General features: G+C 43.6%; 1 protein-coding gene across 3 annotated transcripts in view; it reads left to right on the top strand.

Annotated features, from left to right (window-relative positions):
- Nucleotides 1-22124, top strand: part of HHAT (hedgehog acyltransferase) — a 299112-nt gene that overhangs the window by 46791 nt on the left and 230197 nt on the right. Inside the window, exons 4-5 of one of the 3 annotated variants that reach the window (XM_047077282.1) lie at nucleotides 15047-15241; nucleotides 17590-17799. The exons of 1 other annotated variant lie outside the window; for it this stretch is intronic. In XM_047077282.1, coding sequence (XP_046933238.1) covers nucleotides 15047-15241; nucleotides 17590-17799 — 405 coding nt within the window. The remainder of the gene's footprint in view (nucleotides 1-15046; nucleotides 15242-17589; nucleotides 17800-22124) is intronic. One more of the 3 variants, XM_047077283.1, reaches the window with a different exon arrangement.

Here is a 22124-nt window from a genome sequence, read left to right on the forward strand (position 1 = left end):
TCTCATCTCATCTCATCTCATCTCATCTCATCTCATCTCATCTCATCTCATCTCATCTCATCTCATCTCATCTCATCTCATCTCATCTCATCTCATCTCATCATCTCATCTCATCTACTTCTCATCTCATCTCATCTCATCTCATCTCATCTCATCTCATCTCATCTCATCTCATCTCATCTCATCTCATCTCATCTCATCTCATCTCATCTCATCTCATCTCATCTCATCTCATCTCATCTCATCTCATCTCATCTCATCTCATCTCATCTCATCTCATCTCATCATCTCATCTCATCTCATCTCATCTCATCTCATCTCATCTCATCTCATCTCATCTCATCTCATCTCATCTCATCTCATCTCATCTCATCTCATCTCATCTCATCTCATCTCATCTCATCATCTCATCTCATCTCATCTCAATCTCATCTCATCTCATCTCATCTCATCTCATCTCATCTCATCTCATCTCATCTCATCTCATCTCATCTCATCTCATCTCATCTCATCTCATCTCATCTCATCTCATCTCATCTCATCTCATCTCATCTCATCTCATCTCATCTCATCTCATCTCATCTCATCTCATCTCATCTCATCTCATCTCATCTCATCTCATCTCATCTCATCTCATCTCATCATCTCATCTCATCTCATCTCATCTCATCTCATCTCATCTCATCTCATCTCATCTCATCTCATCTCATCTCATCTCATCTCATCTCATCTCATCTCATCTCATCTCATCTCATCTCATCTCATCTCATCTCATCTCATCTCATCTCATCTCATCTCATCTCATCTCATCTCATCTCATCTCATCTCATCTCATCTCATCTCTCTCATCTCATCTCATCTCATCTCATCTCATCTCATCTCATCTCATCTCATCTCATCTCATCTCATCTCATCTCATCTCATCTCATCTCATCTCATCTCATCTCATCTCATCTCATCTCATCTCATCTCATCTCATCTCATCTCATCTCATCTCATCTCATCTCATCTCATCTCATCTCATCTCATCTCATCTCATCTCATCTCATCTCATCTCATCTCATCTCATCTCATCTCATCTCATCTCATCTCATCTCATCTCATCTCATCTCATCTCATCTCATCTCATCTCATCTCATCTCATCTCATCTCATCTCATCTCATTCTCATCTCATCTCATCTCATCTCATCTCATCTCATCTCATCTCATCTCATCTCATCTCATCTCATCTCATCTCATCTCATCTCAATCTCATCTCATCTCATCTCATCTCAATCTCATCTCATCTCATCTCATCTCATCTCATCTCATCTCATCTCATCTCATCTCATCTCATCTCATCTCATCTCATCTCACTCATCTCATCTCATCTCATCTCATCTCATCTCATCTCATCTCATCTCATCTCATCTCATCTCATCTCATCTCATCTCATCTCATCTCATCTCATCTCATCTCATCTCATCTCATCTCATCTCATCTCATCTCATCTCATCTCATCTCATCTCATCTCATCTCATCTCATCTCATCTCATCTCATCTCATCTCATCTCATCTCATCTCATCTCATCTCATCTCATCTCATCTTCTCATCTCATCTCATCTCATCTCATCTCATCTCATCTCATCTCATCTCATCTCATCATCTCATCTCATCTCATCTCATCTCATCTCATCTCATCTCATCTCATCTCATCTCATCCTCATCTCATCTCATCTCATCTCATCTCATCTCATCTCATCTCATCTCATCTCATCTCATCTCATCTCATCTCATCTCATCTCATCTCATCTCATCTCATCTCATCTCATCTCATCTCATCTCATCTCATCTCATCTCATCTCATCTCATCTCATCTCATCTCATCTCATCTCATCTCATCTCATCTCATCTCATCTCATCTCATCTCATCTCATCTCATCTCATCTCATCTCATCTCATCTCATCTCATCTCATCTCATCTCATCTATCATCTCATCTCATCTCATCTCATCTCATCTCATCTCATCTCATCTCATCTCATCTCATCTCATCTCATCTCATCTCATCTCATCTCATCTCATCTCATCTCATCTCATCTCATCTCATCTCATCTCATCTCATCTCATCTCATCTCATCTCATCTCATCTCATCTCATCTCATCTCATCTCATCTCATCTCATCTCATCTCATCTCATCTCATCTCATCTCATCTCATCTCATCTCATCTCATCTCATCTCATCTCATCTCATCTCATCTCATCTCATCTCATCTCATCTCATCTCATCTCATCTCATCTCATCTCATCTCATCTCATCTCATCTCATCTCATTCATCTCATCTCATCTCATCTCATCTCATCTCATCTCATCTCATCTCATCTCATCTCATCTCATCTCATCTCATCTCATCTCATCTCATCTCATCTCATCTCATCTCATCTCATCTCATCTCATCTCATCTCATCTCATCTCATCTCATCTCATCTCATCTCATCTCATCTCATCTCATCTCATCTCATCTCATCTCATCTCATCTCATCTCATCTCATCTCATCTCATCTCATCTCATCTCATCTCATCTCATCTCATCTCATCTCATCTCATCTCATCTCATCTCATCTCATCTCATCTCATCTCATCTCATCTCATCTCATCTCATCTCATCTCATCTCATCTCATCTCATCTCATCTCATCTCATCTCATCTCATCTCATCTCATCTCATCTCATCTCATCTCATCTCATCTCATCTCATCTCATCTCATCTCATCTCATCTCATCTCATCTCATCTCATCTCATCTCATCTCATCTCATCTCATCTCATCTCATCTCATCTCATCTCATCTCATCTCATCTCATCTCATCTCATCTCATCTCATCTCATCTCATCTCATCTCATCTCATCTCATCTCATCTCATCTCATCTCATCTCATCTCATCTCATCTCATCTCATCTCATCTCATCTCATCTCATCTCATCTCATCTCATCTCTTCCTTTGGTGGCCCAGCTCCTCCCAGAGAGAGGCAGATGAGGTTCAACAGTGTGATTTCTTTTTTTCTCTTCTCTTCCCTTCTCTTCTCTTCTCTTCTCTTCCCTTCTCTTCTCCAGGACAAGTCCTAAAACTTTCCACTGAGCTCTTGGACAAGGATAAATGCCTTTTCTCTGGGCAGGGCTTTCTCTCTGGGTTTTGGCGAGACTGGACCAAGGGCCGGTACCCTGGGAGGGGAGGCTGAGTAATGGCTCTGAGCTTTGGCTGTGGGTTTGTTATGATTGGATTGTGTGTTGGGTGGGTCAGACAGTTGCCTCCTTTCCTGAACACCCCCTGTGGCCTTGCTACCACCTGAGACATTGTGTTCTCTGCCCTCAGAGCTAAAAATATCCCTGTGTGAACCTTTTGAGAAGGCTGGCCTGGTGTGGGGGCTGAGGGTGGCTGCTGTTGCTAACCACAGAGCGACGTTTTCACTGTACCTCTGACTGGCAGAACCCACATCATTAGCACCGGGCCCTGACCAGCTGAGCTCAGCCACAGGACTGAAAAGTGTGGTTCCGTGGCATTGGCTGAAGTGAGGAAACTAACCTCTGGAAGGCTGTGGTCAACAGTGTTCTCTGCCAGCATTTTATTGAAACCACACACCTAATAGGAATCTCTTGTGCTAACCAGACTCTTCTTCCTCCATCAGTGCATATCTAAGGAGGGATGGAATTGGCTTTGTTTGGGCCCACTGGCCTTTGCTCCCAGGAGAAGCAGCTAGAATGTGGTTGTTGGGACTCTGGGATGGTTTTGGGTTTTCCCTCTTTGTTTGGGGATAGATTGTGTGTGTGTGTGTGTGTGTGTGTGTGTGTATGTATATATACACACATACATATACACATGTGTATATATCCCTCCCCAAAATATATAACTATATTTTTTAGTAGCAGCTGCAATTGATGATGTAGTATGTAATAAATTATGGCATACATAAGGATTATTGATTGACTTATTTCTCAAACAGTTGCCCCCGCTGAGTGGTTTCTGGGCAGATGTACAAAAAGAATTCATAGACAGCAAAATCTGGTGTAGTTGCCAACAGTTGTCCTCACCAAGGCTTTACCCTTTTGCTCTTCCCGATGGAGGTAAGCTAATGAGGGAACCACGCAGGCACATCCTTTTATCATTCGGTGCCTGCAGCACAGAACAAGCTGAAGTGGGAGAAAAGTAAGGATGTTGTAAGAGGGGGCATTGCCAACCAGCTCTTCTTGTGGCTGGGTCTTGACTCCCAGTGAAGAAGATTTGAAGAAAAGGAGGGTGAGTACATAGTTTTTCCTCAGGGGTGGTGATTTCAGCCTTGGAAACACACCAGTTTAGGGTTAGTCTCTCTGAATCCCCCCCCCCCCACCAGTGGGTGGGGTGATGGGTAACAGATTCTATCACAGATGTCTGCTTTCATAGCTTGGTGCCTGTGCCCTATCGGTTGTAAACTATTTGAGATTTCCCCCAGCACAGGTAGAGTTGTAAGAGACCCCTGTGATGGAAAACAGGCAGTAGGCAGGGAGATGTCAGGTGACTCCCTCCGTTCCATCTGCACTGGCAAAGCAGCCTTTGTTTATAAGGGGTTAAGCGGTATAAGTAGGGACCTTGGAAAACAGCAGATTTTCATGTTAGTGGACTAAACAGCCCCAAATTTTGGTGCTAACTTCTTGTTACTTGTTAGTCATAACTACTAGGTTAAGTCCAAAGACTTGGGGAAGCATATCCATCGACCACATCTACCCATGTACCCACCCAACTGTTCCACCATTCATTCATTTATCCCGCATTTATGGAGTGCTTGCTATATGCTAGGCACCATGTTAGATTCTGGGCTTAAATTACTGTAATTTGAACAAGGCAGGATATTAGCCTGTGAAGGGGGACTATCAAGCAGAGAGTCCGTAATGGGCCATCTTGAGAAATAGTTCAGCATAGACACAGGGAGCAGTGGGAGCAGAGGGCAGGTGGCCGACCTACTTCAGTCTGGGGCGGGAAGCACTGTGTCCCATGAGGAAGGCTACTGCATTCTCAGTTTGCTGTTTTGTCAACTGTCACAGAAATGTAGTTTCTTTCTGATTGTTTACTAGACTTTTAAAAGTTTCTTCTCTTCCCTCACCTGCCTTTTCATCTTCTGTTAGAAACTGAAGAGCCTGGAATAAGGCGAGTGAAGGGGGCCAGGAAAGTCCTATGCCTCAACAAAGTTTGCCCAGCCTGTCTTACTCTCGAGCTTCAGGTTGCTCACACTTTGATGCTTTTTGAAAGAGATTTGTGAATGCAAATTAAAGCCACAGTGAGATACCACTGCACACTTGGCAGACTGGCTCAGATGAAACATAGTGACAGTGCCAGATGCTGGTGAGGACGGGAATAAAATGGAGCACTCATACCTTCCTGGTGGAAATGCTGTTTAGCAGATTCTTGTAGAACTAAACGTGCAACTACCATGCCACCCAAACAATGCACTCTTGGGCATTTATCCCAGAGAAATAAAAACTTATTTTTACACAAAAAAACTGTACACATATGTTTATATCACTTTTGTTCAGAATAACAAAAAACTGGAAACCCAGATGTTCTTTAACAGGTGAATGGTTAAATAAGTGGTGAGGCATCCATAACATGGAATACTACACAGCAGTAAAAAGGAGCAAACTTTAAATACCCTCAGCAACTTGGATGAGTCTCCAGGGAATTACACTGAGTGAAAAAAGCCAACCCCAAAGGTTGCATACAATTCTTCAAGTAAAATTTTAGAAATGGGGAAGATGGTGGTGGTTTCCAGGGGGTAAGGATGTGGGATAAAGGGAGTGGGAAGGAGGTAGTGGCAAAAGGGCAACACAAGAGATCCTTATGGCGATAGAACTATTTACCTCCATCTGTAAAGATAAGATGTTACATATCTTTACTGTGGTGGAGACTGAACCTATACCTGTGATAAAATTATATGGAACTAAACACACACACACATACAAAGGAGTATAAGCAAAACTGGGGAAACCTGGATAAATTTGGTGGATTGTAGCAATGTCAATATCCTCGTTGGATATGCTATGGTTTTGCAAAATATTACCATTGGGAAAAACTGGGTGAAGTGTAAGAGGGGGGATCTCTTTGTATTATTTCTTATAACTGCAGGTGAATCTACAACTATCTCAAAAATCTCAAAAGCATTGTATAGAATTAGAATTTAAATTTCTAAATTAGAAACATCACAGCCCAGCTTTAAATTAAGCTCATGTTTTGTGTACTTTACTTGATCAAAATGATTCTTTGTGCCTTCTTCTCAAGTGGCCCATAATTTCCAGTCATAATCATCACTTAATTTAAACAAACTGGGATTTTGTTGACTCTTAGGTGGATTTTTTAAAACTTGAGCTTGACATAGATTATGTGTGTGATCAAAACTGTGTATCTGCCCAGGTTGCCCCGAAAGCTTGGGGGGAAAAGTCTTAAAGTCCTTCTGGCGAGGAATGAGAAGTCTTGTTTTTGAATAAAACATAACCCATTTTATTTTTGATTTTTGAAAAGTTAAGTAGTTCCCAACATATTTGGTGTCAGAAGCTTAATACCTGCTACTTAAGCATTTTCACTAAAGAGGTAGACAAAAGTTTGATAAATACAGAAGCACTTTTGGAGTAGATATCGGTGAAACAGGCCTCCCTAGGCCTTTGCATATGAAAATGGTCTTTGAAGCACTTGGGGAAAGACCCCTCCCTCAGGCCATCCAGATGCAGCTTGTATGGGTGGGCAGGGTCACTCTTCCATTTCTAGCCCCTCTCCAGCTGCCACAACCCTGGGATCATGACCTGAGCCAAAATCAAGAGTTGGATCCTTAACTGGGGTGCCTGGGTGGCTCAGTTGGTTAAGTGTCTGACTTCAGCCCAGGTCATGATCTCACAGTTCGTGAGTTTGAGCCCTGTGTCGGGCTCTGTGCTGACAGCTCAGAGCCTGGAGCCTGCTCCAGATTCTGTGTTTCCCTCTCTCTCTGCCCCTGTCCTGATTGTGTTCTGTCTCTCTGTCTCTCTCTTTCTCAAAAATAAGAATAAACATTAAAAAAAAATTAAAAAAAGTTGGATGCCCAACTGACTGAGCCACCCAGGTACCCCCTAATTTATATCAGTTTTAAAAAAGTAAGTATTATTTTTATCTTTTTCTTTACATCACCTGTCTGCCATGGATGCCTCGACCCACTGGGGAGAATGAGTAGATAATATGAGGGCTAGTGGAGAACATGAAGGCAACGTGAGAGTGTTTTCTGTGCTTCCTTAGAATGGTATTAAATGTGGTCTGCCTGTCCTAGATGGCAAGAGGAAGACAGTGGGGGATGAGAATTGGGGACAAACATGTGGGCCTGTACAGTAGCTTTGGTGGGCACCATTAAATTCACCAGAGAATCTCCTTCAGCTTTTTCCAAATTGAAGCCCCTTAGTCTTTGGTTAAGTTCCCAAATGAAAGCCAAACAAACAGGCTTCTTCCAAATGGGTCAAATAACGCTTAATAAAATGTAGCTGTGTGTGTGTATGTTGCCATGTGTGTGTGGAAAAGGATTCCTGGTAGTAAATGCTGTGGATTATGTTGGAAAAACCTTTTTTTTTTTTTTCTCATTTGTTAAAACTACTTCCTAAAATGGTCTTTGGCGACCTTGTTTCTTATAAATGGACTCTGCCGAAAGGTGAGTATTTGGGGGAAAATCTGAAGCAAATTTATGTAGCTGTTTTCTGTGGCAGTAGGATGGAAAAATAGTAAAACTGAACTGCAGTTTTCTCTGATTTTCTTGGAACTTAAAAGTGGCTGACCTAGTTGCTCATTCAAAATGTTCTCTCTTGGGCTGGAGCATAGGTTTGGGAAGGGATGGTACTTTGGCAGTATTTTGGAAGAGTTAGCATGTAAGGATGAGATTTACAGTTTGTGGTCCACATCTGTCTTTGTTTTAAAGAATTCTTCTTGTTTTCACAAGGAGACCTATTTCAAGCATTCCCAACTTTTCAATGTGGTGTATTCCTGGAAACCATATTTTTATTTTTTTTATTTTTTTATTTTTATGAAATTTATTGACAAATTGGTTTCCATACAACACCCAGTGCTCATCCCAAAAGGTGCCCTCCTCAATACCCATCACCCACCCTCCCCTCCCTCCCACCCCCCATCAACCCTCAGTTTGTTCTCAGTTTTTAACAGTCTCTTATGCTTTGGCTCTCTCCCACTCTAACCTCTTTTTTTTTTTTCCTTCCCCTCCCCCACGGGTTCCTGTTAAGTTTCTCAGGATCCACATAAGAGTGAAACCATATGGTATCTGTCTTTCTCTGTATGGCTTATTTCACTTAGCATTACACTCCAGTTCCATCCACGTTGCTACAAAAGGCCATATTTCATTTTTTCTCATTGCCACGTAGTATTCCATTGTGTATATATACCACAATTTCTTTATCCATTCATCAGTTGATGGACATTTAGGTTCTTTCCATAATTTGGCTATTGTTGAGAGTGCTGCTATGAACATTGGGGTACAAGTGCCCCTATGCATCAGTACTCCTGTATCCCTTGGGTAGATTCCTAGCAGTGCTATTGCTGGGTCATAGGGTAGGTCTATTTTTAATTTTCTGAGGAACCTCCACACTGCTTTCCAGAGCGGCTGCACCAATTTGCATTCCCACCAACAGTGCAAGAGGGTTCCCGTTTCTCCACATCCTCTCCAGCATCTATAGTCTCCTGATTTGTTCATTTTGGCCACTCTGATTGGCGTGAGGTGATACCTGAGTGTGGTTTTGATTTGTATTTCCCTGATAAGGAGCGATGCTGAACATCTTTTCATGTGCCTGTTGGCCATCTGGATGTCTTCTTTAGAGAAGTGTCTATTCATGTTTTCTGCCCATTTCTTCACTGGGTTATTTGTTTTTCGGGTGTGGAGTTTGGTGAGCTCTTTATAGATTTTAGATACTAGCCCTTTGTCCGATATGTCATTTGCAAATATCTTTTCCCATTCCGTTGGTTGCCTTTTAGTTTTGTTGGTTGTTTCCTTTGCTGTGCAGAAGCTTTTTATCTTCATAAGGTCCCAGTAATTCACTTTTGCTTTTAATTCCCTTGCCTTTGGGGATGTGTCGAGTAAGAGATTGCTACGGCTGAGGTCAGAGAGGTCTTTTCCTGCTTTCTCCTCTAAGGTTCTGATGGTTTCCTGTCTCACATTTAGGTCCTTTATCCATTTTGAGTTTATTTTTGTAAATGGTGTGAGAAAGTGGTCTAGTTTCAACCTTCTGCATGTTGCTGTCCAGTTCTCCCAGCACCATTTGTTAAAGAGGCTGTCTTTTTTCCATTGGATGTTCTTTCCTGCTTTGTCAAAGATGAGTTGGCCATAAGTTTGTGGGTCTAGTTCTGGGGTTTCTATTCTATTCCATTGGTCTGTGTGTCTGTTTTTGTGCCAATACCATGCTGTCTTGATGATGACAGCTTTGTAGTAGAGGCTAAAGTCTGGGATTGTGATGCCTCCTGCTTTGGTCTTCTTCTTCAAAATTCCTTTGGCTATTCGGGGCCTTTTGTGGTTCCATATGAATTTTAGGATTGCTTGTTCTAATTTCGAGAAGAATGCTGGTGCAATTTTGATTGGGATTGCATTGAATGTGTAGATAGCTTTGGGTAGTATTGACATTTTGACAATATTTATTTTTCCAATCCATGAGCAGGGAATGTCTTTCCATTTCTTTAAATCTTCTTCAATTACCTTCATAAGCTTTCTATAGTTTTCAGCATACAGATCCTTTACATCTTTGGTTAGATTTATTCCTAGGTATTTTATGCTTCTTGGTGCAATTGTGAATGGGATCATTTTCTTTATTTGTCTTTCTGTTGCTTCATTGTTAGTGTCTAAGAATGCAACTGATTTCTGTACATTGATTTTGTATCCTGCAACTTTGCTGAATTCATGTATCAGTTCTAGCAGACTTTTGGTGGAGTCTGTCGGATTTTCCATGTATAATATCATGTCATCTGCAAAAAGCGAAAGCTTGACTTCATCTTTGCCGATTTTGATGCCTTTGATTTCCTTTTGTTGTCTGATTGCTGATGCTAGAACTTCCAGCACTATGTTAAACAACAGCGGTGAGAGTGGGCATCCCTGTCGTGTTCCTGATCTCAGGGAAAAAGCTCTCAGTTTTTCCCCGTTGAGGATGATGTTAGCTGTGGGCTTTTCATAAATGGCTTTTATGATCTTTAAGTATGTTCCTTCTATCCCGACTTTCTCAAGGGTTTTTATTAAGAAAGGGTGCTGGATTTTGTCAAAGGCCTTTTCTGCATCGATTGACAGGATCATATGGTTCTTCTCTTTTTTTTTGTTAATGTGATGTATCACGTTGATTGATTTGCGAATGTTGAACCAGCCCTGCATCCCAGGAATGAATCCCACTTGATCATGGTGAATAATTCTTTTTATATGCTGTTGAATTCGATTTGCTAGTATCTTATTGAGAATTTTTGCATCCATATTCATCAGGGATATTGGCCTGTAGTTCTCTTTTTTGACTGGGTCTCTGTCTGGTTTAGGAATCAAAGTAATACTGGCTTCATAGAATGAGTCTGGAAGTTTTCCTTCCCTTTCTATTTCTTGGAATAGCTTGAGAAGGATAGGTATTATCTCTGCTTTAAATGTCTGGTAGAACTCCCCTGGGAAGCCATCTGGTCCTGGACTCTTATTTGTTGGGAGATTTTTGATAACCGATTCAATTTCTTCGTTGGTTATGGGTCTGTTCAAGCTTTCTATTTCCTCCTGATTGAGTTTTGGAAGAGTGTGGGTGTTCAGGAATTTGTCCATTTCTTCCAGGTTGTCCAATTTGTTGGCATATAATTTTTCATAGTATTCCCTGATAATTGTTTGTATCTCTGAGGGATTGGTTGTAATAATTCCATTTTCATTCATGATTTTATCTATTTGGGTCATCTCCCTTTTCTTTTTGAGAAGCCTGGCTAGAGGTTTGTCAATTTTGTTTATTTTTTCAAAAAACCAACTCTTGGTTTCGTTGATCTGCTCTACAGTTTTTTTAGATTCTATATTGTTTATTTCTGCTCTGATCTTTATTATTTCTCTTCTTCTGCTGGGTTTAGGCTGCCTTTGCTGTTCTGCTTCTATTTCCTTTAGGTGTGCTGTTAGATTTTGTATTTGGGATTTTTCTTGTTTCTTGAGATAGGCCTGGATTGCAATGTATTTTCCTCTCAGGACTGCCTTCGCTGCGTCCCAAAGCGTTTGGATTGTTGTATTTTCATTTTCGTTTGTTTCCATATATTTTTTGATTTCTTCTCTAATTGCCTGGTTGACCCACTCATTCGTTAGTAGGGTGTTCTTTAACCTCCATGCTTTTGGAGGTTTTCCAGACTTTTTCCTGTGGTTGATTTCAAGCTTCATAGCATTGTGGTCTGAAAGTATGCATGGTATAATTTCAATTCTTGTAAACTTATGAAGGGCTGTTTTGTGACCCAGTATATGATCTATCTTGGAGAATGTTCCATGTGCACTCGAGAAGAAAGTATATTCTGTTGCTTTGGGATGCAGAGTTCTAAATATATCTGTCAAGTCCATCTGATCCAATGTCTCATTCAGGGCCCTTGTTTCTTTATTGACCGTGTGTCTAGATGATCTATCCATTTCTGTAAGTGGGGTGTTAAAGTCCCCAGCAATTACCACATTCTTGTCAATAAGGTTGCTTATGTTTATGAGTAATTGTTTTATATATTTGGGGGCTCCGGTATTCGGCGCATAGACATTTATAATTGTTAGCTCTTCCTGATGGATAGACCCTGTAACTATTATATAATGTCCTTCTTCATCTCTTGTTACAGGCTTTAATTTAAAGTCTAGTTTGTCTGATATAAGTATGGCTACTCCAGCTTTCTTTTGGCTTCCAGTAGCATGATAAATAGTTCTCCACCCCCTCACTCTCAATCTAAAGGTGTCCTCAGGTCTAAAATGAGTCTCTTGTAGACAGCAAATAGATGGGTCTTGTTTTTTTATCCATTCTGATACCCTATGTCTTTTGGTGGGCGCATTTAATCCATTTACATTCAGTGTTATTATAGAAAGATACGGGTTTAGAGTCATTGTGATGTCTGTATGTTTTATGCTTGTAGTGATGTCTCTGGTACTTTGTCTCACAGGGTCCCCCTTAGGATCTCTTGTAGGGCTGGTTTAGTGGTGACAAATTCCTTCAGTTTTTGTTTGTTTGGGAAGACCTTTATCTCTCCTTCTATTCTAAATGACAGACTTGCTGGATAAAGGATTCTCGGCTGCATATTTTTTCTGTCTAGCACACTGAAAATCTCGTGCCAATTCTTTCTGGCCTGCCAAGTTTCAAAAGAGAGATCAGTCACGAGTCTTATAGGTCTCCCTTTATATGTGAGGGCACGTTTACCCCTTGCTGCTTTCAGAATTTTCTCTTTATCCTTGTCTTTTGCCAGTTTCACTATGATATGTCGTGCAGAAGATCGATTCAAGTTATGTCTGAAGGGAGTTCTCTGTGCCTCTTGGATTTCAATGCCTTTTTCCTTCCCCAGTTCAGGGAAGTTCTCAGCTATTATTTCTTCAAGTACCCCTTCAGCACCTTTCCCTCTCTCTTCCTCCTCTGGGATACCAATTATGCGTATATTATTTCTTTTTAGTGTATCACTTAGTTCTCTAATTTTCCCCTCATACTCCTGGATTTTTTTATCTCTCTTTTTCTCAGCTTCCTCTTTTTCCATAACTTTATCTTCTAGTTCACCTATTCTCTCCTCTGCGTCTTCCATCCGAGCCGTGGTGGTTTGCATTTTGTTTTGCATTTCATTTAAAGCGTTTTTCAGCTCCTCGTGACTGTTCCTTAGTCCCTTGATCTCTGTAGCAAGAGATTCTCTGCTGTCCTGTATACTGTTTTCCAGCCCAGCGATTAATTTTATGACTATTATTCTAAATTCACTTTCTGTTATATTATTTAAATCCTTTTTGATCAGCTCATTAGCTGTTGTTATTTCCTGGAGATTCTTCTGAGGGGAATTCTTCCGCTTGGTCATTTTGGATAGTCCCTGGTGTGGTGAGGACCTGCAGGGCACTTCCCCTGTGCTGTGGTGTATAACTGGAGTTGGTGGGCGGGGCCGCAGTCAGTCCTGATGTCTGCCCCCAGCCCACCGCTGGGGCCACAGTCAGACTGGTGTGTGCCTCCTCTTCCCCTCTCCTAGGGGCGGGATTCACTGTGGGGTGGCGTGGCCCGTCTGGGCTACTTGCACACTGCCAGGCTTGTGATGCTGGGGATCTGGCGTATTAGCTGGGGTGGGAAGGCAAGGTGCACGGCGGCAGGGGGGGCAGGCTTAGCTCGCTTCTCCTTAGGTGATCCACTTCAGGAGGGGCCCTGTGGCAGCCGGAGGGAGTCAGATCCGCTGCCGGAGGTTTGGCTCCGCAGAAGCACAGAGTTGGGTGTTTGCGCGGAGCGAGCAATTTCCCTGGCCGGAACCGGTTCCCTTTGGGATTTTGGCTGGGGGATGGGCGGGGGAGATGGCGCTGGCGAGCGCCTTTGTTCCCCGCCAAACTGAGCTCTGGAGTCCGGGGGCTCCGCAGCTCACCCTCCCTTTGTCCTCCAGCCTTCCCGCTTTCCGAGCAGAGCTGTTAACTTATGACCTCCCAGACGCTAAGTCGCGCTTGCTGTCGGAACACAGTCCGTCAGGCCCCTCCGCTTTTGCAAGCCGGACTCGGGGGCTCTGCTTGGCTGGCGAGCCGCCCCTCCGCCCCGGCTCCCTCCCGCCAGTCCGTGGAGCGCGCACCGCCTCGCCGCCCTTCCTACCCTCTTCCGTGGGCCTCTCGTCTGCACTTGGGTCCGGTGACTCCGTTCTGCTAATCCTCTGGCGGTTTTCTGGGTTATTTAGGCAGGTGTAGGTGGAATCTAAGTGATCAGCAGGACGCGCGGTGAGCCCAGCGTCCTCCTACGCCGCCATCTTCCTGTCGACTCGAAACCATATTTTTAAATGTACACCAGAAAGACCCGTTGTATTTCCCTCTAGGACTAGACAACTAGTATTGGTCATGTTCTTACTATGTATGCAGACACTGTGGGAAGCGTTTTACATGCATTAAGTTAATCCTCATGAAGTACATGCCCTTATTCTAATTGTACATATGAAAAAACTGAGGCATGGAGAGATGAAGTCACTTGCCTGGGGTCACACAGGTAGTTAATGGGGATATCAGGATTTATTTGGGCAGTTGGACTTCAAAGCTTGAGTAATTAAACCCCTATAATATGTTGCCTCTCTAACAATGTTAAAACAGTATTGTGGTTTTAAGTAAGGATTTATCAGCCAGATATGACCCAGAATATGTCATAAAAGTAAAGGCATATTCATTTAGTTATTTACTGTCAGTAATTATAAAACTTTATAATTGGATAGAACGACATTCTGATTCTCCTAAAATGCGAATGAACATGCCAATCAGATTGACTATACAAAGGTCTCAGTATTGTATAAAGCAGGTAAGATATACTTTTTCTGTAAACAGTAAACAATACGTTAGTAAAAATACATGAGATATTTCAATGTAGAAATCTGGTTTGGACCTTAGAAAGCCGTTTGTGGTTTGGTTGGCTCAACTGTCTCAATGAAACACCTGAGAAATGTGTACAAATACTTTCTTTTACCTTCACGTTTGCAGGATGGTGTACGCAGGGTTCCGGGTTGGTGGTTTTCCCAACGGGCTTCTGGCTTCCATAGTGTCTTTTGAAAAGTCGGCTCAGTATCTTGTAGGATCCAGTGGTCTGGGTGGCTTGGGCTGAAGGCAGGAAAGTGGCTCCTTCTGGGTGGATCTGGTGGAGTTCTAGGGTAGGCAGCCGTCACTCTAGGGCTAATGTGGAAGGTCCTTCTGAAACCTGTTTGGGTTTCACTAAATCCCCAGGGCAGTGAGAATAGTTTGGTTAATGGATCAGTAAGCATTATGCTTCTATGTAGAACCTTTAATAGCAATACCCATTCACTCACTCTTTTCTCTTTTCCTCTCTGCCCTCTCCCTCTGTCTGTCTCTCACTGTGTCCCTCCCTGTCTGCAGCACAGACCCTGGATCCTGGGGGCTTACGGAATGTGGGCCTCCTGGTGTGTTCTGGGGGCCCAAGGCACGGCCATAATTTTTCTCCACACCCTCATCTCCTTCTGCGTGGCCCAGTTCCAGTCGCAGCTCCTGTCATGGCTCTGTTCTCTCTTCCTGCTCACCACACTGAGGCTGCAAGATGTGGAGGAAGTGAAGGTAAGTGTCTCTGTTTTACCCTTGAGAAGGAGAAGGCCCCTTTAGAAGTGCTCCCACTGGGTAGATGCCTTTGTTTTCAGCCAAGAGTCAATTGAAGAATCATGGTGGGGGTCCCCCTAGTGACCATATGGGGTTGATGCATGTGAATCCGGGTGTGTTGCCTTCTGGAATCTTGTCTTTTGTGTCTGACCCTGTCTTAGCCCTCTAAGGTTGCCCAGGGCTGACCTTCTACCTCTTTTTCCAGTGTGGGTAGGCATGGATGGTGCCAGATGTCATAGGAACAGAGGGTAAGGAGCAACAGGAAAAGAAAGCAATAGTCTTCTCTGCATTTAACAAAAAAATCATCTGTAGAGTGCTCTACAATTTATGGGGAACTTTCACATGCCTCATCTCATGCAGTACCCATGATAGTCCCTGCAACAGATAAGGAAGGTATTTTCCTTGCACAGAGAATCTTGGGAAGTTTTGATATTCTTTCTTTAGTCATTGTGGCACTGAAAGTCTTGTGGTATCGTGGTATCTTTACTCTTGTTCACATGATCATTCATCCATTGGCTTAGGTGATAGCACTTACGCACTGTGGGTCGGCACAGTTGCAGGAAAGATGAGCCAGTGGATGACTTGGTTCCGTGTCTCTTCTAGTAGCTGTGTTTCCTACTCTTGAAACTGGAGGCAGTCATTTAACCTGAGTCTCAATTTCATCATTTTGAAAATGGAAGTAGTATGTGCTCTATCTTCCACGTGGAGTTTCCCTGAGCCTCTGATAACATGATATATGTTGAGTGATTTTGTAAAAACTGTAGCATTTTGAAAATTCAGTGGTATTTCCTGTTATGCTATTTTAATTTTTCTCACCAACGGATTGGGGCTAACACTTTAAGCACATATGTCACAATCTGGACTTGTGAGAGAAAGTAGGGTAGTGTCTCCATCTTAACAAAAGAGACTTCCCACAATGATTAACTAGGTGATCATTTAAATACATGGGTTTAAAAACAGATCTGCAATAAAAATAAAAGAATTCACACCTAACTTTTTGGGGACCTGGCAAATGTACAAAACAGACTCCAATCATAATTATCATTTGTGTGGCAATAGTTAGCATCAGTTATGGATGTTGGTAGTGACTAAACATTCCATTTATTATGCAGACTAGAGGTTTGAAAAATACTGCCCAAGGGAAAGAAATGAGCAGAAACTACTTGCTTTGGGTTTCCATGCTTTTTTATTAAAAAGATTTTTTTTAATGTTTATTTTTGAGAGAGAGACACAGAGAACGAGCAGGGGAGGGGCAGGGAGAGAGGGAGACACAGAATCGGAAGCAGGCTCCAGGCTCTGAGCTGTCGGCACAGAGCCTGAGGCGGGGCTCAAACCCGTGAACCTGAGCCGATCATGACCTGAGCCAAAGTCGGACGCTTAACTGCTTAACCCACCGAGCCACTCAGGAGCCCCGGGTTTCCATGCTTGCACTTGCAGTTCTCTTAGTCTTTCTCAGTGGCTGCTGAAGGCTCAGACATGCAATAGAAACTCTTCACTGGTTGGTTTTTCTGTGTAAAGTTGTAAAAGTCCTCCCATGGATCACATTAACTATTCCTTTCTTTGTCCCCCGTTATATCTGGTCTGTATTCCCATAACTTGTTCTTCTCATGAAAAAGGCAATATATATAACGGCAAATGTAAAAACATAAAGATTATAAAATGATCCAAATTTTACTCCACCTAGTACTGTTAAGATTCTACCGCATTTGCTTCTTGTCTTTTATTTCATACATCTTTTAGTACATGCTTGTTATGTCTTATCTCGTGCTGCATTGTAATTATATACTTACATGCCTATCTGCTGTGTGGGAATTTAGACACCTCGAGGGCAAGGACTATTTTTCTTGACTGTGTTTCTAAAGCTTATTTGGCAAATAGTTCTCAACTACATGTGGAGCCAGATTAACAGAAGAGCAAAAGGAAAAATATGTTGAACACAGGAATCCCATGTGACGTTTATAAGCCTCTCTTTGCCTTCAGTATTGTTGGAAGAACTGTCCAAGTATCCACTGGCTGTAGCTCATCTCCATGTCCCCCACTGGATGAATCTGATGCCTATCTGGGCAAACTCTCATCACCGCACATGAGGCCTAATGCTAAGTAGATGAGCGGTGTTAGAGACGCTCTTCCACCCACTGCTCATTAACTCCTGGTTTCCATTCCCACTGAGATTTACCTGCTTCCCAGTGGTGGAGAAACCCCCTGTATGGTACAGCTGCTCTCTCTGTGGAAGCGGTCTCCTTCCCAGGGGACTGGATGGCATCCCTCCTTGGCACTCCAGAGTTGTCCTCTTCTTGTGACTTTTGCAGAGAGGGTGGTACCAGACGGAGAACGAGTACTACTTGCTGCAGTTCACGCTGACCGTGCGTTGCCTGTACTACACCAGCTTCAGCCTCGAGTTCTGCTGGCAGGAGACTGAGAACAGCTTCTACTCCTTTCCCTGGCTGGTGGCCTACGTCTTCTATTACCCCGTCTTCCACAACGGGCCCATCCTCAGCTTCCCAGAGTTCATCACCCAGGTAGAGCCCGTGGGGGGACTGGATTGGTACTCCGTCCTTGTTGGCCATGGCCATCCATGAGACTCCTGAGGCTTTTCATTCTGGGGTGCCCACAAATTTAAGACACGTTTCTGTTGTGACGTGAGAAATAAGTATTTGAAATACAGATCAGCCTGTCTCTGGGGCATGTTGGCTCTAGGAACCCCCCACCCTGACTCTTCAGTGGGTGCTGGCAACCAGGATTAGTAACTGGGCACAGAAAGGAACTTAAGGGTGGGTATCCACTGCCAGGAAGTCCCAGGGAAAGACAAAAGTGGATTCTGGTGGTGGTACTTGGAAAAGTAGAAAGAGATACTATCTATGCTGTTGGTTGGAAAATACCATGTTCTCCTTTATTGTCACAAACTGCTTATGAAGTAACTGCCATCGCCTGGGAATTGTTCAGGGGGACCTAGATGAGCCAACAGAGTGCAGGTAGAGAGAGTTTCAAGGTAACAGTGTGTTTTTGGGTCCAAGTGCCTGTTTCTGTCCAGGACCCAGCTTCCCTACAGCTTTGTTTGAAGCTCCCATCAAGCTATCTATGTCATTCCCATCTCATTTTCCCTCCTACTTTGAATTTTTGTTTTCATTCTATAGCTAGCCTCATGGAACATGTTCATGAAGTTAATAAAAGTTAAGTAATTGATAATACCTAAAGCCTGTGTTTCTCAAGGGACATTCCTACCTCCTGTCACCAAAACAATCTTGATGGAGGTGAGAATATTAATACATATGTCCACATGTACATGCACACGCAGTACAACTCATGTACACATAAAACACAGCACATGCACATGCACACGTGTACACATACACATGCCTGGAAATGGGCCCAAAGTGCAGGGCCAGCAGCAGTGTTGCATATTTCCAAAGGCGAGCATGTCAGGTGCCCCCTGGAAAAATAGCAGGGTTCTTAAAAATCTCATATTCTGTCTTAAAAATCCCCTGAAGTTATTCTTGTACTCAAAAGTGTACTTCTGCATTATAACAACAAGGTACAGTTTTAAAATTGCCAGTTAAATTATTTAACTTTTTTTTCTCCATAAGTCTTCAAGTGAAATGGATATTCCAGGCAGATAAATGTTTGGCATACGGTTTCTCATACCTCAGTTTGGGTTACATAGGATCATTCTTCTGTCATGAAGTATTTGAAGATTGTGTTTGAAAATTATGTTTAAAATGATTGTGTGAAAGATAGGTGGTTAGTGATGGCAGCTGATCTTCTAGCTCCGTGGTTCCCAAAGTGTGGTCTTTGGATTAGCAGCAGGAGGAACACCTGGGAACTTGTTAGAAATGCGGATTCTTGGGCCCCACCTCAAATCTGATTCAGACATTCTGGGGGTGGGGCCCAGCAATGGGATTTAATGGGCCTTCAGGTGATTCTGATGCCTGCTGGGTGTTGAGGGGCTGAACTGTCCTAAGTTCCTCAATAGAGTTGGGGGCCAGAGGGTGGGGGTGACCAAGTGCAGTGTGGGTTCAGGCCCTCCAGGTTTTGTCCTGTAGGGACTCTGGTTGCATCTCTGTCTTACCCCTCTTTTTTCATTCCTTTCAAAATGGTAGCACTTGCTAAAACCAGGAAACTCAGAAGGCAAATTGAAACATTTCTGTATGATCTGGGAAGATGCATAGGAAAGTCGGTGTAGAAATGGCAAAATGTTTAGTAAGCTGCAGGATAAGTAAAAGCAGCCAAGAGGTTTCTGCAGTTACAGAAGGTCTTATGGGGCACTTACCTTCTTTGAGAGAAATGTGTCTCAAAGGGGAGCAGTTAACCAGGAAGCTAAAGCTAGTAGTGAAAGAATTCTTTCAGGGGGGCCAAGAAGGAAGGGGCTGCACTCCCAAGAGTGGGAGGAGGAAAGCCAAATGGAAGACCTTGTAAGCAACGTTTGTGTGAGTGAATGAATAAATGTCACCTAAAATGATAATACTGACTGACAGTCATGGTTCTTAGGTGGTCAGGTCAGCGAGAGCCAGAGAATGAGGCTGTGCCACCAGGGGGCAGCGGAGCCCCATTGTGGAAACCAACTGGAAGGGCAAACTCTGGTTGGTAAAATGACAGTATTAGGCACACCCTGGGGAGAATGTATCTTTCACCCAGTTTGTTTGTGTGTAAATTGCATACACAAGATGAGGGAAGCATAGAAGAGGTGTCCTCTGTGAGGTAAGGCATGTGAGATTTGCACACTGATCGTGAGCAGATAAAAATCTGCCTGTTAAGAGGCTGCAGGGCCTTGACTTGAAGGCCCTCTCAGATGGCATTTGCAGTTTCAGGAACATATGCCCTGCTTATTTTTCTTCTGTGGCTGGGGGCAGGTTAACAAACAGAGACACTTTCACACAAGGCTTGTTTATTCACTTAGCTTGGAGCCTGGGGTCCCCACATCTTTCCCTGAGCAGGTGGAATTGTGCAGTGGGGCGGGGGGGGGGGGCTGGTGTGGGGCAGGACAGTGAGTCTGAGTGTGGTAGGGCCAGGGGGCTTTTCCTTGCTGAGGGCTATGCTCCCCCCGCCTCCAGGGGAGCATGGTGGTTAAGAGCAAAGACCCTGGAGCCCAACCCTACTGTTACAGGATTTGAATTCCTGCTTCTCTTTGGCTAGAGAGCATTTGGTGAATTGCTTACCTTGTTTGTGACTCAGTTTCCTTATCAGTGAAATAGGAAGAATAATAGTATCTCCCTCATAGGATTGTTCTCAGGATCAAATGATTTTGTATAGGTAACATGGCCTAATGTGTAAACACTGTGAAGTATTAATGATTACTGTTATTGTTGTCATTAGCCGAAAGTGTGTGACAATTCTGGGGTAGGTTGTTGGAGGAGGTCTTGGAGAGGATGTGATTGCTGGTTGACCCGCAAGCTGAACCTAGGCAGTCAGAGCTCCCCACCCCTTCCCCTGTCCTTAGAATGTACAATTGGCCTACCATTCCCCACTAGGAGCTGTTTCTGGGACATAGACTTGAGAATAGGGTGTCATCGAGACCCTCTGGACTGAATATGTGACTGAACTTAGTTAAGGCCTCTGTATAAACTTTTAAGATTTGGTAGGCAGGTGTGGAGTTCTTGCAGCCACCCCAGCCCAGCCTTGTATAGAAGTTCCTCTGCTTATTACACTGGCCACCTACCAATCTGGAGTGGCCTGCCTCTTTCTTCTGTCTCTCCATGCCCTCTGTGTATAGGGGCCAGTTTTAGATTCTACCCCAGGAAGCTCCCAAGGTTGTGAACTAATACAGTTCAGGCCAGAACCAAGACTCTGGGTGACCTGTCATGTAGGTGGGCACAGCAGTGGGGGATTCTGGGCAGTGGCCATTCTTGGCCTTAGAAGAGGCCAGTTGTATTGACTCTGTCTCTTCGGGAGAGAGATGTAGGTGGTTGCCGCATGTACCGGGGTGGGCCCAGCCCTTGAGTGGCTGGGGCCTGTGAGAGCTGGGCAGGCGGGCAATGTCACAGACATGCTGCTCCGGGTTTGGGGCGGGCTCTGGCTCTAGAGGCCACCTGGTATAACACGGACTGAGCACTTCCTCTCAGCCAGGCCTGGCATGTGCCAGCTTCTTCATCACCAAGGCCACAGGCGGAGAGAGATACTGTTGTTACCACTACTTTATAGATGGTAACACGGAAACAAAGAGAGGCTAAGAGAATGCAGATTGGGATGGAAGGAGTACAGATGTGAGCCTTGCTGCCAGCTGGGCAGCCAGTCCCACAGGAGTTAGAGGATGCCGTGTGTCCCGGTGGACATCTGGGTCTGGAGGTTCTCGTCCTGTGGCAGCTGCACCAGCTGTAGGTACATCTGTTGTGACAGAGACCCCTGAAAACCCCTGGCCTGGTCTGGATGCCTGGGGAGGGGCAGGGCAGGGCTGATGACAGAATGCTTTGTTGGGAGTAGGGGGTGTAGTCTGTGACCATGGACTAGAGAGATGCCCTCCATTACAAAGGAATAAGACACCTGGCTACAGTGCCCTTGACCCAAGGGTAGAGGTTAGAGCAGATTTGGCACAGTTGAACATTGGCTCCAGGGAAGGCTTTTGTTTGGTGCTCTTAAACATATGTATTATTAGTGTGTGAAGGAAGAGAACCTTTCATCTTTGAGAACTGTCATCTTTAATCATCAGACTATCTTTGAAAGGCTTCAATATTCCTTTTTATGCAATTTGCATGAAATGAGGTTTTAAAATATAACATGTTTTAAAATGCATTTGGCAGATGAGTTAATGTGTATTTTTTAGTGGAGTCTTAACTAAAAATTCCCATTGATGGCGGTTTCCAATGGTCTTACGGTTGGCACCCCCCGAGGTTTGAGATCTCTGAAATGAAAT

The sequence above is a fragment of the Lynx rufus genome, unplaced genomic scaffold (genome assembly GCF_022079265.1).
Source record: "Lynx rufus isolate CCGP_SWC_20201006 ecotype Redwood Valley unplaced genomic scaffold, mLynRuf1.p SCAF_15, whole genome shotgun sequence".
Classification (NCBI taxonomy): Eukaryota; Metazoa; Chordata; class Mammalia; order Carnivora; family Felidae; genus Lynx; species Lynx rufus.